The sequence below is a fragment of the Hyperolius riggenbachi genome, chromosome 6 (genome assembly GCF_040937935.1).
Source record: "Hyperolius riggenbachi isolate aHypRig1 chromosome 6, aHypRig1.pri, whole genome shotgun sequence".
In the NCBI taxonomy this organism is placed as follows: domain Eukaryota; kingdom Metazoa; phylum Chordata; class Amphibia; order Anura; family Hyperoliidae; genus Hyperolius; species Hyperolius riggenbachi.
This window is the reverse complement of record NC_090651.1, coordinates 329,950,910-329,978,801: the sequence shown is the minus strand read 5'-3', so window position 1 is coordinate 329,978,801 and position 27,892 is coordinate 329,950,910. Positions and strand designations below refer to the sequence as shown.

The window sequence follows — 27,892 nt, the reverse complement described above, 5'->3', positions numbered from 1 at the left end:
TTACACTGTTAATGGCTGAGTCCTCAAACCTGGTACAATTGGTCATTGGGTGATTGGGGTTCAAATTCAGAAAAGAGGATGGAGCCACAAACGGCTAATCAAATTTGTTTGCTTGATTTCAATGGGGAAATGTAAACTGTTTCCATTCTCACATTATAGATGCCAAGGACCTCAAACCTGACAAAATTGGTCATTGAGTGACTGCGTGTCAAGGTTAGAAAAAGTGGATGGACCCAACAATAACAAATACATCCCCAGGCAAGGCCAGGTTTCAACTAGTTTAACATAAAAAATCCAAAGACAAAGTGCACTATTTTAACATTCCACAGTAATTTTAGTTCAATTTAAGCTGTAGATAATGGCCGAATAGATAAGACAGTGACGACACAAAACAATTATACATATTTACAACAAAAACGTAAAAAAACAAATACAATATTACCAGGGGCGGTGCCAGGGGGGTGCAAGGGGGTGCTCAAGCACCCCCTAGAATTGTCCAAGCACCCCCAAAGCACCCCCTGGAGTGAACTGACTTCAGGCGTTTAAGAGACGCCAAGTCAGTTCACAGCGGCAGCACGGAGCAGCAGGCAGGGCTACGGTAAGATGGCCGCCCGAAGCCCTGCTCTGCAGACTTCAAGTCTGCAGTTCAGGGCTTCGGGCGGCCATTTTCCCATAGCCCTGCTCTCAGCATGCAGGCAGGAAGTCTCGTGACGTCGGGAAGGAAGAGGATCGTGGGAGCTGCGCGCCACAAGGAGGTCGGGACAGGAGGAGGTCGGGAAAGAAGGTCTTCTGGCTGTAGGTGAGTAAATGGGGTTTTCTTTTCTTTTTCAGGTGGTGCATATTGTGGTCATATCTGCTACCGATTGTGCATATTGGGGTCATATCTGCTACCGATTGTGCATATTGGGGTCATATCTGCTACCGATTGTGCATATTAGGGTCATTTCTGCTACCAATTGTGCATATTGGGGTCATATCTGCTACCGATTGTGCATATTGGGGTCATATCTGCTACCGATTGTGCATATTGGGGCCATATCTGCTAACGATTGTGCATATTGGGGTCATTTCTGCTACCGATTGTGCATATTGGGGTCATATCTGCTACCGATTGTGCATATTGAGGTCATATCTGCTACCGATTGTGCATATTGGGGTCATATCTGCTACCGATTGTGCATATTGGGGCCATATCTGCTACCGATTGTGCATATTGGGGCCATATCTGCTACCGATTGTGCATATTGGGGCCATATCTGCTACCGATTGTGCATATTGGGGCCATATCTGCTACCAATTGTGCATATTGGGGCCATATCTGCTAACGATTGTGCATATTGGGGTTATTGAACATGTTTTTTGTTCAAATCTGCTCACATTACGTGTATTTTCTTGAGAAAACCTGCACAATTATGTGAATTTTCTGGGGAAAGGGTCACCAAAACTTGGGCCCTCTGTCTTTGCGTTGCACTTTTAAAGGGAACCCGAGGTGAGAATAATATTGAGGCTGCCATATTTATCTCCTTTTAAGTAATACCAGCTGCCTGGCTGCCGTGTTGGTCCTCTGCCTCTAATTCTTTCAACCATAGACCCTGAACAAGCATGCAGCAGGTCAGGGGTTTCTGACAATATTGTCAGAACTGACAAGATTAGCTGCATGCTTGTTTCTGGTGTAATTCAGTTCACTACTACAGCCAAATAGATCAGCAGGGAGGCCAGGCAACTAGAATTGTTTAAAAGAAAATAAATATGGCAGCCTCCATATCACTCTCACCCCAGGTTCACTTTAAATGACAGTTAGCCCCGCCCTCATCCGGTCATGAACAACGCGCCGCAGGTTTTACCCACACCTATTTTATGCCGTCATCAGCTACCCCGGAAATTGGTCCAGCACCTGCATAGCACCCCCTAAAAAAAATTCCTGGAGCCGCCACTGAATATTACATATTAAGTGTAATAACGAACTGTTGAACTGGAATTAAGTATGCACTGTTTACAATGAATGCTCAACTCCAGAACCAGTGTTGGAAGAGGACAATGTCTATGTTATAAAATGTGCACTTTATTGCTATAGATCTCTTTTTCTGTTTGGCTTTGCCCTCTTGCAATCACATCCTTCTGAATTGATTCTCTTCGTCTGCTTGGCTGTAATCCCCCTCCCCCCTCTCGTTTGACAGTCACCTATTCTGCCCCTCCCCGCACAAAACTGTGACAGGTGCTTCTAGTGGTGGAACTTCTCTTCTTAACTACTTAAGGACCAGAGGGAGCTGGTACACTAAAACGGCGTATACCGACGAATCGCCGCAAAAATCCGCAGCTCCCGCCGGTCACGCCGCTCTGTCCCCACCGCTCTGTCCCCGCCGCAGGCTGCTCTCTCTGCCGTCTCTATGACGGCAGAGCGCTGTGCGTCGGTCAGGAGCCGCATTCATTGGTTCCTGACCCTGTCACTCAATGTAAGCCAATGGGATTGGCTTATAGTAATGACAGGGCCAGGAGCCAATGAAAACGGCTCCTGCTCGGCTCACAGTGCTCTGCCATCATAGGCGGCAGGGAAGCACATTGCGGTGGGTAGAAAGTGGCGAGAGCGGCGGGAACAGACGGGGACGCGCGGTGAATGGGACGTAGAGCTTACGTCCGGTCAGAACTGCAGCGCCACCCGCCCGACGTAGATTTGTACTGCGTCGGTCCAAAATTGGTTAAAGAGTACCTAAACTTTCCCACAGGACAGAAGGAAAACACAGAAAAACTGACCCTGTTTATATTTAGCGATAACAGCCTGTCTGGTTCTCCCTTATCTAGAAGTAATCACTGTAATTTGAGCTTTCAGCTCTGTTTGATCTGTGCTGTGGTGTGCTCCATTCAGACAGGCTATATGTAAACACACGGTTAACCCTGTATGTGCTTCCAGCAAACCAGGAAGTAACTATAAAGCAGCATCTCAGGGGAGCTGTGTAAGCAGTAACAAAGAAATGTTTTTCTGTGAAACATATTGTTGCTTATCTTTTAGAGCAGAGAGGTAGTCCTAGTGCTTAGGTCCGCTTTAAAGACACTGTATGAACCTGATGAAGTGGGATGTGACCTGCGAAACACATTATTTTAGTGCTCAATCAAGAACCTATTTACCCTTAGGGACCATTTCCACTGGAGCGGAAACTGCTCCGAATCCGCAGAGATTCCCCGCAGGCAAATCGCGCTGGGAAACTGCCATAGGAAACGATGGCGCCGCCGGCTGAATCGCTTACCCTAGTGACTCGGCCGACACTGCCCACAGTTTTCGCTCGGGAGGCTGCGAATCCCATAGCTGTGCATGGCATGGCTTCTGGGATTCCCCTGCGTTCCCGCAGACCCGGAAGTGTCATCACGCGTCTCACTGACGTGTGCAGCACAAGTGGAAGCGGGCCCTTATCCTTTATCAGTGGCTTAGTCTCTCAGGTAAGCCTTCCCCTAGAATATATATAAGAGATTTGGCCAAGATTGAATGATCTTCTGTGGGCGCCTCTTACATCTTAGTATTCATCCCCACATAACTGTGTTCCCCCCTCTGGGTTGCAGAGGGGCACATTGACTGGTTTACCAGAATACTTCATGACATAATAGGACATGCCACACATATCCCTGCATTTGTAGGGGAAGTAGAGAAATAAATGTTCCTTAAACTTAGGTACAGCTTAGATTATTCACAACTTATTCCGTAGCCCACGACAGTTACCGAAAAATGTATTATTTCAATAATAAGTATTAAAGACCAAAACCATCACAGATCTTCCATGGTTCGGATTTATAGACATAAGGCTTGTAAGTTCTGTAAATTATTGTGCAGACTTCTGTTTAGAGGTTAGCAGTTAGCCTTGTTTAGAGGTTTGAAGTAGAAGTATTCTCAGGTGCAATGATCCTCAGACCTGCCAAACAGAAGAAAATTCATTAGGATTGGATGCTTTGTGGATACCACTGCTCACGAAAAATCTGCATTGTGTTTTCACATCCTGTTTATTACGTCTGGTAGCATGAGTGTAACAGTAACCATAACAATTTTGTGGGTTGTATGAGACTCAGATGTCACCCAATCCTTCTACGATAGACATGTGATTATGGTAGGGTTTATATTGCGATCTCCTCTGAGGGGCAGTTAGTGAAACCACTATATATATATATATACTCTGTAAAGCACTGTGGAAGATGTTGGCACTATATAAATACTAAATAATAATCTTTTCTTAGGTACTTCTGCCATGTGCCTCTACATCAGATCCTTACAGATGTGTTGAGGGGTCTTCAGCTGGATAGCATATTTTAAAGGGTCCAGTTAAAAACGGAGCAGGGTGAAAAATGGCGCACCGTTCCGCCGATAAATGTATCATAAAACGCTATTTACCATTTTAATGTAATACTTTAAAATGGTAAATAACGTTTTATGATACATTTATCGGCGGAATGGTGCACCATTAAAAATTGCGTGTTAGGCAGCGGGGTCGGTGGTGAGAGGCAGCGGGACACTGGTGTTAGGCAACGGGGTGGAGGGAGTAGGATTAGGTGGGGGGAGGATGTGTGCATATGCATACATTATCTTGTCCTGGCCGGCCATTGTCATTGCTCCTTCACTTCCTAGTTATTTTGCTGTATTCCTGCAGCAAGCCAATCACCATGAGGGGACTGAAGCACGGTGGTTGGCTGCATGCAGGACTACAACAAACTAACTGAAGAAGTGAAGGAGCGATCACGCCGGGACAGGGTAATGTATGCCCATGCACACATCCTCCCTCCACCTAATCCTACTCCCTCCACCAGTGTCCCGCTGACTCCCTGTCCACCCCCCCGACCCCTGCTACTTAACACTAGCCCCTCTGCATTTTTAACACTCATAACGCCATTTAGCGTTATACGTATAAGGCACCCTGCACGTGCCATTTTTTAACACTTACAACGCTAAAACGCTAAATAGTGTTATATGATATAAGTCTATGAGGCGCTATTTCTATTTTACCAGCGCTGTGTGCCATTGTTATCTCTGTCCCGTATTGCAAAGATTGTTGTCTTTAATGTGGGATTTGAGCTTTTGTCCATGGTTCGAATCCTGGCTCAAGCCTGTTTATAAAACAGTAAGGAGCCTTTGGCCAAGACTCCCTAAGGATTCTAATCCCCCTTGGAGTGTGCCCTAAGTACCTGCAGCTCTGGTGCTTTCAGTCCGCTAGGAGAAAAAGCACAATATAAATGTCCTGTGCCTCCAAAACTTTCAGCCATAGACCCTGAACAAGCATGCAGATCAGATGCTTCTGACAAAATCTGAATGAACTGATTCTGATTTTGAAAAGATTACTTGTATGCTTGTTTCAGGTGTGTGATTCACACACTACTGACCAAAAAGAGCAGCACAATTGCCAGGCAACTAATATTGTTTAAAAGGAAATAACTATGGCAGCCTCCATATGTCTCTCACCTCAGGGTTCTTTTAAAGTAATTTAAAAAAAGCCACAAACAACTGTAGCCTTATGGGAAAAAGCAGATGGCTTCAGCGCATGGTGCTCAGTGTCGAAACAAGGCGCTACCATTGCACTTATCAGGGGCATAGCAATAGAGGGTGCAGAGGTTGCGACCGCATCGTGGCCCTTGGGCCAGAGGGCCCCCCCCCCCTCAACTTCAGTATTAGCTCTCTATTGATCCTGTGCTCATAATAATCACTTCTGTAGATATTTTGAATAGTGGTAATCATTAACAAAGTGCTCCCCATTCTGACACTGTAGTTGGCATTGGCAGGTTTTGGTGCACCATCAATTGTTATGTATAGAGTGCTTGGGAGAGGCCCAATGTAAAACTTGCATTGGGGCCCACAACTCCTTAGCTACGCCACTGGCACTAATGTTTCAGTGTGTGGGGCGCATAAGGGTAATTCGGGTCCCGGCGATTGCCAGACCACGAACTTCATCTCCCTCCCAAATCGGAGTGGAAATAGTATTTACAACCACCAGGGATTTGAGGGGCAGCAGGGTGGCCCGTCATTTGGCTCACCCTGCACCCAGGTCACCGGTGGCGTACTAATACGTATGCTTATAGGATGCTTCAATTCCATGCCAAGACCATCTCAATAACTAAGATCTTATTCAACATCACACTGAAAATATCCGATATTGAACATGGATTGCACCACTTAAATTTTGAGATCAAACAAATCTGGAGGATATCATTCACTTTCCTTATGGCGCAAGAACTTACTGGGCTTGATTCACAAAACGGTGCAAACTGTTAGCACGGCTGTTAGCACAGCTTTTCGTGCATCTTTACGTGAAAAACGGTTTCAGCGCAAAAAATGGTTATCACGTGCAAAAAATCATGTTCGTGCGTTATCACAAATTTTTCGCTTGCGTGAATGTAAACGTTAATGCGCCAAAAATTTGCGATAACGCGCACCGCTAATTTTTACGCACGATAACCGTTATCAGGCGAAATTTAGCGCAAAGCACTTTTCACAGTGTAGTACTAACAGTTAGCACTGTTTTGTGAATCAAGCCCATTGTGTGTTTGCAAATATGTCTTACCATAATATTTATTTTTAAGGAATCCTTAGTCAAATTTGTATGTTTGAGCTGAGATGTCTTATTTCATAAATGTTTCAAAAATCTGTACTGAAAGAGATTTTTGTACTTTTTCATCAATAGTAGTCATCTAAATGCCAAAACTGCAAATTTTTTCCCCATATAACCAGTGTGCTACTTACTTCAATACAGTTCCATTGCTAAGAAGGAATCCCCATTATTATAAGAGCCACTCCCGCTGCTACCACAATCATAAAGTTCGTAATGGCTCCACTGCTCAATCTACTACTCAATGCTGAGGACCCTGAGGTAGTCCGGGTGGAACCTGTAGAGGCTGTAGAGGAAGACACTGTAGAGGCTGTAGAGGAAGACACTGTGGAGTCTGTAGAGGAAGACACTGTGGAGTCTGTAGAGGAAGAAATTGTGGAGGATGTAAAAAATACAATTTTTTAACATCAATACATCATTTGCTAACAGTTTCCATACTTGCAGCAAACTGTATTTATTCTGTTTTTAATAGATCAGTATGAAGGGTCAACATATAAGCTAGCAATAAACAATGTATACAAAAAGTTAAATTTTATCACATTTTTCTTTTTCCTACATGCAATAACCTCATCTCTCAGCTTAAAATAATATACAATTTAAAGTGTACATGTAGAGACATGTGACTTGATAAGATAAACATAGGTACAAATAATACAAGCTCTGGTAAGATATTGCCTGGAGTCTCCCTCTGTTTTCCAGTACAGCAAGGGTTAAAAAAGTGAGTTATTATCTATGCAAAAGAACTTGTAGAACAGCTTGTTAAAATCAGTCAGGTTCTCTTAAAAGTAAACAGAAGCTATCAAAATTAAGAAACAGTGAATAAGGCTTCTGATACTGTTTTAGTGCAGGAAAGAGACATTGCATCTTTTTCAGCTTAAAGTAAACTTGAACTGAGTAAAATTATTTAAAATAAACATATGATGTACCTGCAAATGAATATTAAATACTTACCTCAATGTGTCGGTTCCTCTCAGAAGCTCACCGTTTTCTTCTAACCACAATTCCTTCCAGTTCTGACAAGATCTTTTCAGATTTGTCTCATAGGAAGCTGAAGATCACCCCATCTAAGTAATTTTTTAAGTAGCTCTCTAGCCATAAAAGTGTGGATACCCCTGATCTGGCGTGTGTTAGGTGCATACATATAAAGAAGGTACAAGGAAAAGTGGGCCGCAGGTATTTTGATAGTAGAATTTCAATAGTTATACCGATATTCTACTATTCCTGATAGTAAAATATCTGTAACTATACCGATACTCTGTTATAACCCTCTGTACCCTAATTCTCCCACTAAACGTGGCCATACTTCAGGTGACTTGGCAAACAATCGACCATCCGATTTGATTATTATAATTGGCTCAAATGAACATTAGTCCCGCCAAGAGCATGGCTGATCAATGATGCAACCAATTTTTGGCTCGATTGGGTGCATGGCGGTAATGGCGTGCAATATCAAAACAAGCGACAAACAGGACGGAACCTCGGGGGGTTGCGCCCCAATGTAAAATGTGCCCTATGCAGTATACTTTACCTGTTGGTGATCCGCCACTGGCTCCAGCGTGCATTAAATAGAGGCGCTATGAAAAAAAGGTGAAGGATCAAGCACCTAAGCCTGGCTACCTATACTGGGGGCATCCCCAGTATAGGTAGCCAGGCTTAGGTGCCTAAGTATAGGCAGCCAGCTATAGGTGCCCCCAGTAAAGGTAGCTTGTTATAGATGCCCCAAGGTTATAGTGCAGGAGGAAAGAGCAGTGAGCACACTCAGACCTAGAAAGGGGTCCTGACTACCCTCTTCCTCACCTCAGGCCCCCCTTTAGAAGTAGAGTGAGTGGCATTGGAGACAAAGAAGACCGAAGCTACATCACATGGAATCTGGAGGGGGGGAGCCAATCCATGTTCCCTGCACTAATTTCTGGAGGGGAAACGCTAAAGGGGAGCTTAACCACTAAAGCCAATCTGGAAGGATATATGTGTCCAAAAATCACCACTCAAAGGCAATCTGGATGAATATATCCATCCAGCAGTGTTGCTGCCCTTGTGCATGCATATCCGCGTGCAGGCGGCTTGTTCCCTGCCGCTATTACAGGAGATTGATTGCTGAAGAGGAACTAGTGTTCCCCCGAGGCAAATGATTCCCTGCAAATGAATCAAGATGCCTGCAATCAGGAGGTATTTGATTCACGAACCAAAATGTAAAAAAAAAAAATATCTCACACTCCCTGGTATCTTCCAGGACAGTGCTTAGCGCCACCTAGTGGCCAAAAAGTATAATTAAAGTAGAAATGGAACAAAAAACAAAAACAATGCACTCAAAATAAAAACTGATTGACTCCCCACCCTGCCCATTAACTAAAAAAATAAAAACACACGTTTTAAAAAAATAAAAAAAAATTACAGTTTAAAAAAAAAATACATAAATCGTAACCATAGGGACTAAACTTTTAAATATGTATTTTGTGAAGGTATATTACTATATACCTCACTACTACCTTTAGCCTATATGGGCTTGTAATTAGCGATGGACGCAAAACTGAAAAAATTGCAACTTTATTTCTAAATACAATATTTGCGCCATATATTGTACTAGGGAAATATTTTGAATGTTGCAATAACCAAAACAAATGGGCAAATAAAATGTTTGGATTTTATCCACAGCAGAACATTTTATTTTAAAACTATAATGGCCAAAAACTGAGAAATAATGATGTTTTTCCTTTTTTCTTCTTCTTATTATTCCTGTTAAAATGCATTTACAATAAAATAATTCTTAGCAAAATGTACCACCCAAAGAAAGCCTAATTGGTGACAAAATAACAAGATATAGAAAGGTGTGATAAGTAGTGATAAAATTATTGGCGAATGAATGGAAGGAGCGCTGACAGGGGAAAATGCCTTCGTCCTGAAGGTGAAAACACTTGCGGGCTGAAGTGGTTAAAGGGAACCTAAACTGAGAGGGATATGGATGTTTCCTTTTATACAATACCAGTTGCTTGGCAGTCCTGCTGACCTCTTTGGCTGCAGTAGTGGCTGAATCACACACCTGAAACAAGCATGCAGCTAATCCAGTCTGACTTCAGTCAGAGAACCTGATCTGCATGCTTGCTGAGGGGCTGTGGCTAAACGTATTAGAGACACAGAATAAGCTGGAGAGTCAGGCAACTGGTATTATTTTAAAAGGAAAAATCCAAATCCTTTTCAGTTTAGGTTCCCTAAATGAGGGAGGAAGGGGAACTCGAGGAGAGGAAGGGGTCACTCCCCATGCTGTGTGTGCGCGTTGCTACCCCTTCCTCGGTCACACACCTCTCCTGCCCCTAAAAATGGCATGTGGTCAGGCCCCAGAGCCGCCAGGCCCCCCAGGCTTCTCCCCCATGGGCCCCCCTGTGATCACAGCCATTGTGGGGCGATTGTTCCGCCCCTGACTAGAACCTATATGATTTTTGTAGAGGGCAACAAAGAAACTAAATGTGATGAGGAAAATGTGTTACCCCTATATGAATGAGTAACAATAATAATCTGTTTTACTGCTATGGTAAAGACTGAGTTTTAAAAATATGTCCTCGTTTAAACACTTTTGTACTTCACATGATAAGTGACAAGTTACTTACTGGTCAGATTTAATCTCAGAACATTGCTGATCTCAGTGGTTGAGCCGCTAATGGCCTCACACGTAAAGTTCCCAGTGTCATTCATAAAGACGGGGCTGATGGTCAGAGTGGCGTTTGCTTTGGAGAGAACTGTAGTAACATGATAGCGGCTGTCTCCAGGTAATGCCTGTCCATCCAAATTCCAGAAATAATCAGGATTAGGAAGCTGTGTTGTACAGATTAGAGCCACCGAATCTCTTCCCACCACGAGTGGTCCTGTTGTGTTACTGGTCAGGGTTGTGGTTGCAGAAGCTGGAGCTACAAATCAGAGAACAAATTCCAATACAAAAAAATTGGTTCAAAACAACAGTTGGTTTCTAAGAGGCAGTTCAAGAAATAATTGATTCTACTGTAATAACTTTTATTGCAAACAATACTGCTGAGTGGAGTGAAATGCGGTAATTAATACCATCTTTTGTGCTTTCTAGTTTTGAGTATTTTGCATTGAATCTGTTTCTAAGCTGGTTGTGTTCTTCAAACATACTATTGTCCAGGGGCATAGCAATAGCCATAGCAGCCATGGCAGCTGCTTTGGGGCCCTGGGGCAAAGGGGGCCCAAGAGGTACTTGATGGTTTTACTACTAACTTTCTTGTGTTCCTCCTCCCTCACTTTAGTTTAGTGCCCATGGACTATAAGCAGTGTAAAATTGGTACACTAGGCTTAATTAATACTTACCTGGGGCTTCCTCCAGCCCCACGAGCAGCACTAAGTCCCTGGCCATCCTCTTTGGGTCCTCCATTCTGGCGCTATGACTGCTTGTAATCTGGTCAGTCACCGCCAGTCTGTGCCTTCTGCACATGCACGGCCACGCGTGCGACCGCTGCACTCCCGCGCAGGCGCAGAACACTCCAGGGGACAGTAGCGTGGCAAGGGGTGTGCATGTGGCAAAGCCTCTCATGCGCAGGAGGCCGCGACTGCCCAGATTACCAGGAGTCATAGCGGCTTAACGGCCGAGGGGGACTCGGCGCTACTCATGGGGCTGGAGGAAGCCCCGAGTAAGTATAAATAATCGTTAGTGAACCATCTCTGGTTCATTTTTCTATGTTTTTAAAATGTTTCTCTGGGGCCCCATGATCCCTAGCTATACCATTGCTATTGTCTCCAGATTATATATATATATATATATATATATATATATATATATATATATATATATATATCCATATATATATATATATATATATATATATATATATATATATATATATATATATATATATATATATATATCTATATATATATATATATATATCCACTTCATGACAACTCACACTTGGGAAAGTTGTAGGAAAACTACAAGAGACATTATGTGGTGACATTTTAACCGTGATAGGTAGTAGAATAAAGTTTAAGAGTTTTAAGGTTGAGGCCCATGTCTTGTGTATTCTTTTTAGTCATAAGCTGAATCAAAAGCAATTAAATTTTTGCATATTCCATACCAAAATAAAAATTAAAACAAAGTTACAGAATATAAAAGAAAAAACATATTTTTACCTTAGGAACTTGGCTTTTTAAATATGTATGCCATGAGGGTATATTACTATTATTTGTGCAAATGATGTCTTGTAATTGATAGGGTACAATGAGAAAACGAAAAACAGAAAATAGACACCTTTATTTCCAAATGCAATATTGCCACCATACATTGTGCTAGGAACATAATCTAAATGTTGTTATAATCAGGATAGATAAGCAAATAAAATGTGTGGGTTTAACTTATAGTTAGTGTTGTTTATTGTAAAGCTATACTGGATGTAAATGGAGAAATAGTGTGTTTTTGTGAGAAAACGCGGAAAAGCCGCCGCGTGTGCTCAGAACAAGGCGGCTGATTCCGCGTCCAACGCAGCGGTTTGCACGCGGAGGCCTACATCTGCTAGTATTGCTGAACGCGGAGAAACCGCCACATGCCCTGATAGCGGTGCAGCTGGTTCCGCATCCAGCGCGACGGGTGGTACACAACACATGTCTGGTGTGGCTGGGACTGATAGTCCACCCAGGTTCAGAAGGACGCGCGCGCGCTGAGAGGCAGAACTTTTATGACAGCCAGAAGGGAGTCAGCTGACCAGGCCGGTCAGCTGACGATTCAATCAGTTCCCATTGGTCTAGCACTTAGGGGAGGCGCTGGAGAGCGCTGTACTATATATACTGGGTGCTGGTCATTCACTGGTTGTCTGCCATTGCGATCACTACGTGGAAGCACTCAGACCTTTTGTCAGAATCTGTGTTACCATTCTGTTATACTTCAGACTAGTTCCAGGGTGTTGATGATCACGGACCTCACACCCAAGACTAGGGACTTGTGTTATCATTCTGTTATACTTCAGACTAGTTCCAGGGTGTTGATGATCACGGACCTCACACCCAAGACTAGGGACTTGTGTTATCATTCTGTTATACTTCAGACTAGTTCCAGGGTGTTGATGATCACGGACCGCACACCCAAGACTAGGGACTTGTGTTATCAGTCAGTTATCTTTCAGACTAGTTCCAGGGTGTTGATGATCACGGACCTCACACCCAAGACTAGGCATTGTTTATTATCTGTTAATACTTTCTGCATTCCTGACCACTCCTCTGATCACTGATTTGGTACTTCGCTATATCTGATACTCTGTTGCCAAACCCTGCGTGCTTTAGGATTACCGAATCAGCCTCCTGTCTTTGTACTTCATCTGCCCGTGAGTTGCCGACCTGGCTTGCCCGACCTCGAGAGCTATCTCCCCAGTTTAGAGATAGTTCACAGATCAGTCAGTGACATCCTCCCATTGGTGTCACTCACTCTCTGGTCCTTCCTACTCCCAGCCTGACTCCTCCCTTCGGGAGGTTCTCAGGCTACTGGAAGGTACTTGTTCTCTAGGCAGTATTCCTTACTGCCTATGGACCTGCTCCTCAGGTTCTGTCCTCAAAGTATTACTGTTGCACCAAACACTCATATCACTCAGGTGTCCAGAGGTTAGTAATATATTTGATTATCGGTGATTCTGCAGATCATCAATAATCAGGTATATATCTGTATTTTTGGTGATACTGCAGATCACCAATAATCAGACCCTCTCTGTGTTACACCGATCGTTACAGTTTTTAATATTTTTTCACTTAGTTTCCCTTTAAAATGCATAGAAAATGAGGTAATTACTAAACAAAATTATTACACGCTAAAAGCCTAATTTGTCCTGAAAAAAACAATATATAGATCATTTAGGTGTGATAAGAGTAATAAAGTTATTGATGAATGAATGGGATCAGCGCTGATATGTGAAAATTGCTCTAGTCCTGAAGTGGTTATATATATAAAGATGCATGGAATGGTCAGATAATATCACCGATAGTAGCATATCAGTAATTATACCCATATTCTACTAACCCTCGGTAACCTAACTCTCACCCAAACCCTATCTATACCTAATGACCCCCACCAACTCCTAACATTAACCCTTCCCTGTCTATGCTTAGCACTAACAAACTAGCTTCTCCACCCCCCTCCACACACACCACCACCAACAACAACCACGCACCAACTTAACACAGGCCAGTAATTAATAAGCCTGGAGTGGTAGCAGGAAAAAATGGCACAGGACAAGGGTGGGCGAAAAGGGCGCAGCAATAGACTTTAATGCAATTACCGTTAATACGGCGAAAAAAGCAGAAAAAGGGTGCCGCAAAAAATATCGTTAACAACATTAGAACATTATAGTTTTTGAAGTTCTCATTTTAGAAGTTTGCACCGTTATAGTTTTTGTCATATTATCTTGTTTATATGTACAGATTTTACATTATCAAAGATATTGACCTTGATTTACTAAAAGGTGCTAACCTACTTAGCACGTCTAAAGTCTTTAGACGTGCTGCTAACCAGGGTGTTAAGTAGGTTAGCACCGGTTTTCTCAATCAGATTGTGCGCTAAGTACCAGGGGCGTAACTAGAAATCACTGGGCCCCCCTGCGAATATTTGGATGGGGCCCCCCCCATAGGTGCCAAATAATCGTAATGGGGCAGCGTTTCACTGTAAATTAATTGTAAAGTGGGCAGCATTTTACCAGACAATCGTAATGTGGGCCAGAAAATCGTAATGTGGGCAGAGTTCACCAGAAAATCGTAATGTGGGCCTTTAGAAAATCATAATGTGGGCAGAGTTCACCAGAAAATCGTAATGTGGGCACCAGTCACCAGAAAATAGTAACGTGAGCAGCAGTCACCAGAAAATTGTAACGTGGGCAGCATTTACCAGACAATCGTAATGTGGGCAGCGTTCACCAGAATATCGTAATGTGGGACAGAAAATCGTAATGTGGGCAGAGTTCACCAGAAAATTGTAACATGGACAGCATTCACCAGACAATCGTAACTTGGGCAGTGTTCACCAGAAAATCGTAATGTGGGCCAGAAAATCGTAATGTGGGCAGCGTTCACCAGAAAATCGTAACGTGGACAGCATTCACCAGACAATCGTAACGTGGGCAGTGTTCACCAGAAAATCGTAATGTGGGCCAGAAAATCGCAATGTGGGCAGCAGTCACCAGAAAATCGCCATGTGGGCAGCAGTCACCAGAAAATTGCAATGTGGGCATCAGTCACCAGAAAATCCTAATGTGGGCAGCAGTCACCAGAATATCGTAATGTGGGCAGCAGTCACCAGAAAATCCTAATGTGGGCAGCAGTCAGTCACCAGAATGTCGTATTGTGGGCAGCAGACACCAGAAAATCCTAATGTGGGCAGCAGTCACCAGAAAATCGCAATGTGGGCAGCAGTCACCAGAAAATCGCAATGTGGGCAGCAGTCACCAGAAAATCGCAATGTGGGCAGCAGTCACCAGAAAATCCTAATGTGGGCAGCATACACCAGAAAATCGTAATGTGGGCAGCAGACACCAGAAAATCGCAATGTGGGCAGCAGACACCTGAAAATCGCAATGTGGGCAGCAGACACCTGAAAATCGCAATGTGGGCAGCAGACACCTGAAAATCGTAATGTGGGCAGCAGACACCTGAAAATCGTAATGTGGGCAGCAGACACCTGAAAATCGTAATGAGGGCAGCAGACACCTGAAAATCGTAATGAGGGCAGCAGACACCTGAAAATCGTAATGAGGGCAGCAGACACCTGAAAATCGTAATGTGGGCAGCAGACACCTGAAAATCGTAATGTGGGCAGCAGACACCAGAAAATCGCAATGTGGGCAGCAGTGACCAGAAAATCGCAATGTGGGCAGCAGTGACCAGAAAATCGTAATGTGGGCAGCAGACACCAGAAAATCGCAATGTGGGCAGCAGTGACCAGAAAATCGTAATGTGGGCAGCAGACAGAAAATCATAATGTGGGCAGCAGACACCTGAAAATCACAATGTGGGCAGCAGTGACCAGAAAATCGCAATGTGGGCAGCAGACACCAGAAAATCGTAATGTGGGCAGCAGACACCTGAAAATCACAATGTGGGCAGCAGACACCTGAAAATCGTAATATGCCCCCCCCCCCTGGGGCCCGCTCAGAGTTTTGTGGGTGCTGGAGGGGTGGCAGCATGAGGGGAAAGCCTTGCCCACAGTCGGCGGGGAGAGGGGTAGTTCCCCCCTCTCCCTCACCTCGGGGCTCTCCCCTCTGTGCTCCCCTCCAGCTCGTAAGTGTCTGTGGGGCTGTGGTGGGCAGCGAGCGGCGGGCAGATACATACCTGCTTCCGTGCGTTCCATCGGAGACTTCTCCCTCTAGCGGCTGACGTCACTTCCGGAAGTGACGTCAGCCGCTAGAGGGAGAAGTCTCCGATGGAACGCACGGAAGCAGGTATGTATCTGCCCGCCGCTCGCTGCCCACCACAGCCCCACAGACACTTATGAGCTGGAGGGGAGCACAGAGGGGAGAGCCCCGAGGTGAGGGAGAGGGGGGAACTACCCCTCTCCCCGCCGACTGTGGGCAAGGCTTTCCCCTCATGCTGCCACCCCTCCAGCACCCACAAAACGGCCCCAAGCGGGCCCCAGGGGGGGGCCGGGCCCCCCCGCGGGCGCAGGGGCTGCAGGGCCTATTCCTACGCCCCTGCTAAGTACCGCGCGCAAAGTCCTATGCGCGCGCTAAGTCCCATAGGCTTTAGTGGGCACTTCGCGCGGAGCGCCCTGCGCTCTGTACAGTGTGCGTGCAAAACTTTGCACGTGGTACTTTGCGCACGATCCCTACTTCTCACATTTCAACAGAGTTTAGACGTGCTAAGGGCCAGTGCTAAAGTTAGCACCGTTTTGTATATCAAGCCCATTATCTTTTATATGCATACAAGGGTGTTTTTGCAGAGGGAGTGGTTAGGGTTAGGCAACCCCAGGGGGGTGGTTAGGGTTGGGCACCACCAGGGGGGTGGTTAGGGTTAGGCACCACCGGGGGGTTAGGGTTAGGCACGTCAGGGGGGTTGCCTCAGACCTCAGACCTTAGTCAGATCTTTCAGTGTGGTGGAACCAGGAGGACCTGGGAATCCATACATAGCCAGTTACTGCATATCACCTGTGTTATTCTCTAGCATAGTTCCAGGGTGTTGAGATCAAGGCCCTGACACCCCAGACTAGGAATACTTTATATCATCTGTGTTATTCTCTAGTATAGTTCCAGGGTGTTGAGATCACGGTCCTCACACCCCAGACTAGGAATACTGTATATCATCTGTGTTATTCTCTAGCATAGTTCCATGGTGTTGAGATCACGGCCCTCACACCTCAGACTAGGAATACTGTATATCTGTTATGACCTGTTACTTCCCTGACTACGCTACTGCTTTCTGATTCGGTACCTTTGCACATCTGATCTCCTGTTGCCGACCCCGCCTGTCCCTGGTTACCGAATCAGCCTGTTGTCTCTGTACCTTATCTGCCTGTGTGTTACCGACCCGGCCTGTCCGACCTTCCTGGCTGTTGCTCACCCCTTAAAGAGAATCTGTATTGTTAAAATCGCACAAAAGTAAACATACCAGTGCGTTAGGGGACATCTCCTATTACCCTCTGTCACAATTTCGCCGCTCCTCGCCGCATTAAAAGTGGTTAAAAACAGTTTTAAAAAGTTTGTTTATAAACAAACAAAATGGCCACCAAAACAGGAAGTAGGTTGATGTACAGTATGTCCACACATAGAAAATACATCCATACACAAGCAGGCTGTATACACCCTTCCTTTTGAATCTCAAGAGATCATTTGTGTGTTTCTTTCCCCCTGCAGCTATCTTCCACTGAAGTGTCAGGCTGTTTCTTCCTTCAGAGTGCAGACAGCTCTGCCTGTATGTAATTCCTCAATATGTGAAAGCCCAGCCAGCTCAGAGGAGGATTTATCCAGCTTGTAAAAGATAAGAGAGAAGAGAGAATCTGTCCTAATCTAAATAATACACAGGCAGTGTGCAGAGAGGGGCTTGGAGGGGGGAGATGCATCACAGAACCACAACACTGAAGAACTTGGCAGCCTTCCAGACACAGGCTGACAAGTCTGACAAGAGAGAGATAAGTTGATTTATTACAGAGATGGTGATAGTAGAACATGCTGCAGTAAGCCAGAACACATTAGAATAGCTTTTGGAACTTGTATGATGATAAAAAACAGGATGCAATTTTTGTTACGGAGTCTCTTTAAGGTGTCCAGCCCTCTTGCAGGGTTCCCTGTCTCTCAGAAGGGGCCTCCATGCAAACCAGTCAGGGACTCACCCTCCTGGAGTCCTTGACTGCAGTAGAGTCTTCTCTACTTATTGGACCACCTGCTACCCCGGTGGTCCAAAGATACTGTTGCACCAAAACACTTACACTCTCTCAGGTGTCTAGAGGTTAGACATATCTGATTATTGACGATTCCGCAGATCCTCAATAATCAGGTATATCTGTATTCTTGGGGATACTGCGGATCGCCAAGGATCAGATTCTCTCTCTGGTTGCTGACACCGATCGTTACAATTACATAATGATTTTTATCGTTAGTATCTTTTCATTATTATTGGTAATAAATGGTATTTATTGTTAATCAAGTTTGACAACGATATTTATCGTTATCAGATTTCGTTATCAATATTTTGTTATCAAGCCAAGCCCTTTTTTCACTACGCCCTTGTTTCATGCACGTCCTGGAGTTCAGCTACAATGTTCCCAAGCTTCAGTGCATTACTGCTCTCAGCAAGTGGCTATGCAGCTGCTCACAAGGAGAAGTTTGGGTGCACCGATTAACAGCAGCCCAATGATTAGTGCACACCGTTGCAGGGCTTGGGGGCATGCATGAAAAAAGGGCTCCAGGAAAAAAAGGGCCAGGCTGGAAAACAAAATGGCACCGGTGGATATCCAAATCTCAATAACAATGGACATAGTTAACAAAATTGGTTAACGATAAATACGGTTTAAAAAAAGATGGGAGTTGATAACAAAAATATATTAACATAAAAATTGTAACATAATTCAACAATACAGCTTAACCTAACCCTACAATCACACAGAACCCTCCTCCGATGGTGCCTAACCCTAACCAACCCCCCCGGGTGGTGTTTAACCCTAAATAGCCCCCTTCCCGGTGGTGCCTAACCCTAACCACCCCTCTGTGGTGCCTAACCCTAACCACCTCCCTGGTGGTGCCTAACCCTAGCCACCCCCCCAAGTTGCCTAACCCTAACCACACCCTGGGTGGTGCCTAACCCTAAATACCCCAACTCCCCTCATGCCAGTGGTGCCTAACCCTTACCACTCCCCCTGCAGAAACAACCTTTTACACATAAAAATTATGATAAGTTTGATGACGTAAAATCTGTACTTGGAAACAACAAAATAATATGACAAAAACTATAACGTTACAAGCTTCTAAAACAATATCATACGTCAAAAAGTTTAATGTTTTAATGTTGTTAACAATATTTATTGGGCGCCCTTTTTTCTGCTTTTTTTTGCCGTATTAATAATGATTGCATTAATGTCTATAGCGGTACCCTTTTCGTCCACTAGCCGCCAGCGCCCTTTTTTCCTGCTTCTGGCTGGGGTGCTAGCAGGGGGTTCTATGTGAGGACCAGGGGAGGACAGTGGGAGCTGAGCTGATGGCATTCATGTGGTTGTCTGATAAAGGACTATTGGGGAGCACTGGTTGGTTGCACATTTAAAGGGAATCTGAAGTGAAAATAAACGTATGATATAATGATTTATATGTGTAGTACAGCTAAGAAATAAAACATTAACAGCAGAGATATGAGTCTAATATTGTTTCCAGTACAGGAAGAGTTAAGAAACTTCAGTTGTTATCTATGTAAAAGAGCTTCTGTGAGCTCTGCGACTTTGTAAAGTCGTGGACAGCACTGTCTTTTGAAGCTCTTATCTCACCTGTCTCTTACTGTTTATGGCTTTTCTGCAGGGAAAAGTACAAAGAGTCATAGCCTGCTCTGTGAAACCATTTAAAATGCTGAGTGTATTGTGGAAATTGCAATTATTAGAGAATGATGCAATGTTATTTAAAAAAGCTATATAGATATGAAAATAAAAATATGACACTATTTTCTTTGCTACTAATGTTCTATTAATTATCAGTATTACACAACCAATTCATTATATCATGAGTTTCTTTTCGCTACAGTGTCACTTTAACCACTGCAGACCACAGGGCTGTTCATTTTTTGCATCTGAGCAACTTTCACCTCCCATTCATTTGCCAATAACCTTATCACTACTCATCACAATTAATTGATTTATATCTTGTTTTTTTCCGTCACCAATTAGGCTTTCTTTGGGTGGTACATTTGCTAAGAATTATTTTATTCTAAATCAATTTTAACAGGAAATTTAATAAAGAAATGGAAAAAAATCATTATTTCTCAGTTTTTGGCCATTATAGTTTTAAATTAATACATGCTACCATAATTAAAACCCATGTATTTTATTTACCCATTTGTCCCGCTTATTATACCATTTAAATTATGTCTCTATCACAATGTATGGCGCTGATATTTTATTTTGAAATAAAGGTGCATTTTTTCAATTTGCGTCCATCACTATTTACAAGCCTATAATTTAAAAAAAAATATATTAATATACTCCTTTGATATGCATATTTAAAAAGTTCAGACCCTTTTTTTATTGTAATTTTTACATTTTTTTTATTAAAAAATTTATTTGTGTAATTTTTGGTGTAGGAGGTAAACAGCTAATTTTAAATGTAAAATAATTTTTTCATTTAATAAAAAATGGATGTGTGTAGTTTTACTATTTAGCCACAAGATGGCCACAGTCAAAAAGTCCTGGGAGTGATCGATCTCGCTCCCAGGAACAAGAATGAAGATGGGAAACTTTTTTTTTGCTTATAAAAACTGCAGCCTCTGATAAGAGGCGGTCGGTTTTTCTGCGGGGGACTTTGATCAATGAATTGTCCCCTTTTTTTTCAGCCAGTCTTATTAAGCATTAATGGATTAGCTGAAACGCCGCTATTCCACGGCAAAATGAGGCTTTATTCTCCCCCAAATACCGGGGCAAAAAGCCACGTCTTTCAAAGTCGGGGATTTTGCTGCCCGAGGAGGCAAAGTTTTCAGCTACAGCTCTGCCTCCATTCGCGTCAATCTCCCGTGGATCTCTGCCTCCTCTCGCCCCTCTTTGTGAAAGAAAACTGAGAGGGGCGGGAGGAGGCGGAGATCCACGGGAGATTGATGCGAATGGAGGCAGAGCTACAGCTCAAAGCTATGCTTCCAACAGGAAGGAGCCTCGCAAATTGCCCCAGGCATTTCGGGGTGATTAAAGCCTCGTTTTGCTGCGGGATAGTGGCGGTTCAGCTAATCTATTAATGCTTAAGAAGACTGGCTGAAAAAAAGGGGCATTTTAGGAGGCTACAGATTCTCTTTAAAGAGTACCTGAGATGGCCAAAAAGAAAAAATATATACATACCTAGGGCTTCCACCAGCCCCCTCCAGGCTGATCGATCCCTCACCATCCTCCTCCACTCCCTGGATCGTCTGAAATTGGCCCCGGAAAGTCCTCAAGTCTGGGCCAGTCAGCGCAGGTGCTGTCCGGCCATGCATGCTCCCCAATTGCGCTTCCGTCACTGAGAGCATGAAGGCAGGCGCGCAACGAGCTGCGCATGTGCAGAATGCCCAAACTGGAGGACTTTCTGGGGCAAATTAAAGACAATCCAGGTGGCGGAGGGGGATGGCAAGGGCACAATCATCCTGGAAGGGGCTAGAGGAAGCCCCAGGTATGTATATATATTTTTTTGCCCGTCTCAGCTTTACTTTAAGTATAGCGATTCCATAGAATGTGGGATAATTTCTGAAGTGATTGGCAATTTGGCATGGGATCATTAATTAAATACAAATATTTATCATAATTAAGAACAATAAATACTTTTGTTGTGGTTACATCTTTATTTATTTTCATAGTACCCCTATACCAATTTCACTTCGGGGGAGATTAAACCTCCCTTCCTGGGCACTGGAGGTGGGGAAGAGAAGGTGTTAAAGAGGCTTGGGAGGGGAAACCCCATACTGCCCTTTTTCTTAAACTGTGTAAAGTGCGTATACAGAACTCGGTATACACAAAATTGTACCACAGCAAAATGTCCTTTTACCAAGTTTAAATTTTTTTTTTTAATTTTTTTAAATCGATTTTGCTAAAAACTACAGGGTCTTTAAAAAAATATCGACTTGTTCCACTATTACCCCTAGCATATATAGCACATTTGTTGATAATAGCATGTATGGGGGCTTTGCTATTAACCTTCTAATGACTGTTCCACGCCAATTGGCGTGGATACGGCGGCAGCCCCAGGGCCGCTTAACGCCGATCAGCGTGCAGCCCTGGGGGCGTGGTTTGCAGGAGATCGCACACACCGATACACGTGCATCTCTGCTTCAATGAAAGAGCTCCGCTCCGTCATCGGTCTCCCAACGGCGATCGCCACTAAGAGACTGTTAGACGGCAAAACCGCTGTCTATTTACAGTGTACAGCGCTGCCATCTACGGCAGCGCTGTACTGGGGACAGCCGTGTGATATGGCTGTCCCCCTGGGACAGCCACATCACACGGCTGGGACAGCCATATCCCACAGGAGTGATCGCCCTGGGTAGCAGCCAGGAAAGGGGAGCAACAGGCACAGCGGTGGGAAGGGGGGTTGGACCCCTCACTTGGGGCTCCCCTGTCCGCTCTCCCACTCCAACTATTTGCTCATAATGTAATTACGTTCAGCCAGGCAGCAGGGAGCGCAATGATCCACCTACTTCCTGGATCCTGCGCTGCATTCCATCACTCGCGTCACTTCCTGAAATGCCACCCACCGCTGTGCCCACTGCTCCCCCTTCCTGGCTGCTACCCCTCCAGCTCGGTGCCTCTCCCCACAGCCAGGCAGGCGACACCCCCACACCGCCGCCTGAGGAGCCTGCCTCACCCCATCTCATGGGTGGCCCGGGGCTGCGTACTGGCTAAGGGCTCTGCCTCTGACACAGGAGACTCGGCTCCTACTGTTCAGTAAGCCAGCACCTATTCCGTAAGGACTGGGCACCACTAGATTGCTTTTGACATTAGGGAAATCACAATTGCAGGACATGCAGCATTTTGGGAGTATTTGTACTCCAATGTAAAGTATGTAAGCGCTGTCAAATTGCTAATGAATTGCTACACATAGTGCTTTGTGTGTGATTTTAAAGCACAGGAAGTACATACAAGCCCTTGTTTTACCCATAATGCTTTTATTACGCTGCAATGCTTTCTGTTTATTGTCTCCTGGACGAAGGGATGTTCACAGAGCTGCAGGCTGCTCTTAGTTGAGAGGCTTAGAGAGACTCTGCTTTTATACTGCACAGGGTGCCAGACACTAAGACAGCCAATCAGATGTGTAGGCCACTTTAAAATGTTCACATTCCCAAACACACTTTTTTAAAATCGATTCAAAATTCACAGAAAATCGCTCATATAATCGCTTACAAAACACTTGCATAAAATGCAAGCGATTGTGATAGCGATTTCTAGTGGGTTCCAGGCCTAAAGAGTAGAGGGGCAAGGGGTGTTCGCTGTTTGAGTAACGCAATTTTTTTTAAAATTGCATTTGTATCTTTTACATTGACTTTAATGGCAGGCAAGCAGCCGCCGACTTTCGCGGTTAATAGCAAAACCCCCTTACGTGCTAGAAACGCCAAATTTCTTTATATTTCCCTCCAAGGCTCCCCATTGGTTCCTTAGCAGACCATTGGGGAGCCTTGGAGGGAAATATAGAGATGCTTTTGTTCTCAGCTAACTGAGTTTAGCTGACAGCTGTGTGGTGGTGAGCGTCTCTGTGTAGTGGAGTTCGTCAATCAATGTAACAAGCTCACCAGATTAGAGGATATTGGCATGGGACCATTTCTGAGGATATTAGCATGGGAACATTTTCTTAAAGGTACAGGTACAGGTAAGTATGCATGGTTAATTAAGAAAAATAAAGGACTTTTTTCGTTGTTGTGTTTTTATTTCATTTAACCCTTTGTGGAAATGAGTATGGGGTACTTTGTGCCCCTATACTCATTTCTTCTGGGAGGGAGGCAGGCATCTGGGGATCCCCTTCTTAAAGGGGACTCCCAAATGCCACCATGAACCTCCCCCAGGGCCTCATCGGCCCTCACCTCCTCCTGGGGCCCCAGAGGTGGGGAAGAGCCCCAGGAGGGAGAGGAAGGCTTGGCTGCCCCTCTCCTCCAGGGCCCCCCCCCATACCATGGACCATGCGGACTGGTATAGCTCAGGGTGGCCGGGGCTCCGCATTCTGGCTATCCCAGCCTGCATGGGGGACAAGGGGTTAAAGAGGCTCGGGAGGGGGAACCCCACGTCATTTATTTTAAAACAATATCCCACACTCTGAACAAAAAAAAATGTTTCAAAAATAGGTAAAGGTGCTAAGGATCCTTATACAGCCATATTGCGGCTGTACAGCGATCCCTGGCCAAAGCGTTGCCACTTCCACAAGGTTTCCAGGGGGTCCATACATACTGGAAAACCCGTCATGAAATGAATTGCTCTTTCTTTTGATATATGTAAATTTACACTACTTTTATTTCTCTCTTCCACTGACCTCCTCCACATACCCTGAAAATGTGGTGTTTCTAGCACGTAAGGGGGCTTTGCTATTAACCGCTAAAGTCGGCAGTCGTTTGCCTGCCATTAACGTTTATGAAGCCTGCTGAGAACAGTCTGTTTGCGAACATTTGCTTTCAAGGCTCGCAAATTGAAAATGTGATGTTCGGGCCATCAGTGGTAAGGGGACCTTGGGTAAGACTCTCCACCACTGTTACTGCCTACTGAGCATGCCCAAGTGGCAGTAGCTCTGGCGCTTTGAGTCCGACAATAGAAAAGCACTCTATGTCTTGTCTTCTTCTATGTTTATATCTCCGGACATAACTTGTTCATTTTCTTTGTATTCTCTTGTTGACAATATGCTACATCTACGTTTAGACGCATTTGGATGTTCTTATGATTTTATATACAATATTTTAATGTTATTCTTGCAAAATAAAGATATTTTGAATACCAAAACCACACAATTCTTGGATGCCCTCATGAACCCTTCTGGCAACCACTGTCTGTAAACACTGTTTATTTCTGCATTCACAAATGCAAATTAAAACTCTATCATGCATAGAAGAAACCAAATGTAAACAAAATCCAGAGACGTTACCTTACCGAGCTAAAAAACAAAACAAAAACAGACTGGGGTAAAGTGGAAAATGTATGACAAAGAAGATACCAAACTACCGAGCAGCTGAAATCTGATATCAGTCAAGAATGGAACTACATTTCACTTTAACTAGTGCAACTGGTCTTTTCAGTTCTCATTCTTATACATAGCGACTTTGAAGGACAACTGAAGTGAGAGATATATGGAGGCTGCCATATTTATTTGCCATATTTATTTCCTGTTAAGCAATACCAGTTACCTAAATATCCTGCTGATCCTCTGCCTCTAATACTTTTAGCCATACACCCTGAACAAGCATGCGGCAGATCAGGTGTTTCTGATATTACTGTCAGATCTGAGAAGATTAGCTGCATACTTGTTTCTGGTGTTATTCAGACATTCTGCAGCCAAATAGACCAGCAGGACTGCCAGGCAACTGGAATTGTTTAAAAGGAAACAAATATGGCAGCCTCCATATTCTTCCCACTTCAGTGGACCTTTAAAGGAACCCTGAGCAGAAGCCGTGGGTATGCATTTAAGCAAAGAAGGGACAATCACCGGCCCCTTCATTAAGTGGTCCTTCTCCCAAGCGGGCTGCTATAAATTCCATTGAAACTGGTGATTCTGAACTAAAGTCTTGCTGTGCTCCGTAACAGGAAGCCTGCAGGTCCTCTCTGCCCATGCCAGGAATTTGCAAAAATATATGCAAAATTTTGCGTTATTGTAATTAGCAGACTACGATCATTACAGCTGTTCTAAATTGTGGATCTTAATTATTGTCTGTATTACTGTCAGAGAGATTTTACATTGTTTTCATTCCTCAGTGGTCCTTCAGTATCCCTGGGACAGGAAATTAGGTAGCCCCCCCCCCCCCCCCAAGAGTGCCAAAAACACCAGCAAGGCCGGTTCAAGCAACAATGGGGCCCTAGAGCAAAACTAACCTGGGGTTCCCCCTGCCCCCTCCCCCAGCATATTCATGCCCCAGGGCACCAGACCCAGCTGCCACCCTCCATATCTCCCCGTTTAACTTTACTGTGTCCCCCAGGGCCCCTGCACTGTTTTTGTCAGAATAGCAAATCACCTATCCATGCTGCTCCATCCATGCTTCCTGTCTTCATCCCCGCTAACTGTCTCTTTTCCGTGACTCTGTGATTTGTATTGAGTCATGACTAGTCAAGGAGAAAAGGCAGCCGGCAGAAATGAGGACAGGGAGCACAAATGGAGCAGCACGCCAGGATAGGTGAGTTGTCAAATAAGTGCAGGGGGCACAAGTTGGAGGAAGACCTGGGGGCCTTGTAGTACTCAGGGGCTCTGGGGCAGTTGCTCCCATTGCCTCTATGGTAGCGCTGGCCCTGGACACCAGTAAAATATCTGACGCAGGATATGCTCCTTTCATAATCCATCCAAAGCTAAAAAAATGAAGCTCTGCATTTTCACATGTGGAGCCACGAGTGAGGCGTCTGTTTTGTAACAAAGGTAGAAGAAAGGATTGAGCTGACTACAAGGACTCTGTTTCTGCATTTCCTGTTTCTTTGAAGAAAGAAACCAAGTCTGTATATATATTTTGTTAATTTACCCACCTAGCGTGACACAGACGAGGATCCAGAGTTGCCAACATGAATGTGCTTCCATGATCATAGCTAAGTCCACCTTGGGCTTGACTGGGTTCTGATCTTCCGGGTGTTTGATGATGTATAAGTACGTTCTGTCAGAAATGCCTCACCTGTCTTTGGGGCTGTCCCTGTGACGAGTGTCTGACAAGTAATGTAACCTGGGCACTATCTACAAGCTGTAAAACAGGTTGCTTCAGTTTTACACTGATTAACCTGACGTAGAAGAGTCAGAAATGGAAAGCTTCTGGTCTTGAATTGTAGAAAGGTGACAAAGGTCTATCAGTCAAGAACTTTCAGTTTTCCGATCTAAGGGCTGGAACCCAATATAGCAATTTTTTGAGCATTTAGGGATCGCTTTAAATCGCTAGCGCTTTCCCTAAACGCTCTGCCAGTGTAACTAAATGTAACAAATTCCACAGTAGCGATTGGGATTAGCAAAATCGCAATCGCAGGACATGCAGCATTTTGGTAGCATTTGCGATTCAATGTAATGTATTGAAGTGCTGGCAAATCGCTCATGAATCGCTACACATAGCGATTTGAATGCGATTGCAAACTGTAAATAAAATTATGATACATTGAAAAGACCAATCAGAATTAAAGTCGCTAATTGCAAATCGCTACACAATCGCTGGAAAAGAACCTTACACTTTTTTAAAATCACTCCTAAAAGCGCAGGAAACGCTAATGAAATCACTTACAAAACGCTAAGTAAAAACGCTAGCGAATTGCGATTTGTAGTGGGTTCCAGTCCTTAAAGAGACACTAGAACAGGCATGGGCAAACTTGGCCCTCCAGCTGTTAAGGAACTACAAGTCTCACAATGCATTGCAGGAGTCTGACAGCCACAGTCAAGACTCATAAAGGCAAATGCATTGTGGGACTTGTAGTTCCGTAACAGCTGGAGGGCCGAGTTTGCTTATGCCTGCACTAGAACAACATATATATCACTATCATTGTGGAAGGGAAAAAGCGAGGCACTGCTTCCTTAAAAATCCTTTATTGCTGTGTGGGTAGATACATCTCAAGAGGGGCACAAGGGAACGTGTGACAGCTGTTTTGCGATATCAATAGCTTCTTCAGAGGCAGTAAATGCCTCTGAAGAAGCGATTGATATCGCAAAACAGCAGTCAGGCAATCCCTTACCTCTCTCTTGAGATGTATCTACCCACACCAGATTAAAGGGTTTTGCTGCATTATCTCACGGAAGTTAGTACGTGGCAGTTTAACCACTTAGGACCACAGGCTTACACCCCCCTAGAGACCAGGCTATTTTTTACAATTCATTGCTGCAGCTTTAAAAGCTCACTGCAGAGCCATACAATTTAGCAGCCAAATGAATCTTTACTCTTTTTCTGTTGGTGGGTTCTGATCGCTGCTGCAGGGTTTTGTTTTTATTAATTTAACCATTTCCCCTCCCCCGGGACAAGTAACTACATCCCCGCAAACTGCCATAACTCTGTGC

General features: G+C 44.3%; 1 protein-coding gene across 1 annotated transcript; it reads right to left on the bottom strand.

The window, feature by feature from the left end:
* On the bottom strand, window positions 1-26,548 carry LOC137522914 (carcinoembryonic antigen-related cell adhesion molecule 6-like). Its single transcript, XM_068243056.1, has 4 exons — window positions 26,395-26,548; window positions 10,178-10,474; window positions 6,710-6,933; window positions 1-3,899 (listed from the first exon to the last, which is right to left on the bottom strand). Exons 1-3 carry the CDS (start codon window positions 26,450-26,452, stop codon window positions 6,728-6,730), a joined length of 561 nt encoding a protein of 186 aa, XP_068099157.1. The 5' UTR covers window positions 26,453-26,548; the 3' UTR covers window positions 1-3,899; window positions 6,710-6,727.
* Between the last annotated feature and the right edge of the window lie 1,344 nt (window positions 26,549-27,892).

Bases quoted from the DNA above. Each gene is read 5' to 3' on its own strand.
- LOC137522914 (XM_068243056.1), bottom strand. From the start codon at position 26,452: ATGATCATGGAAGCACATTCATGTTGGCAACTCTGGATCCTCGTCTGT. The intron at 10,475-26,394 runs GTGGGTAAATTA...TCTGATTTGTAG, and splicing joins CCTCGTCTGTGTCACGCTAG to CTCCAGCTTCTGCAACCACA. The intron at 6,934-10,177 runs GTAAGTAACTTG...CTTCCTCTACAG, and splicing joins TCTGAGATTAAATCTGACCA to ACTCCACAGTGTCTTCCTCT.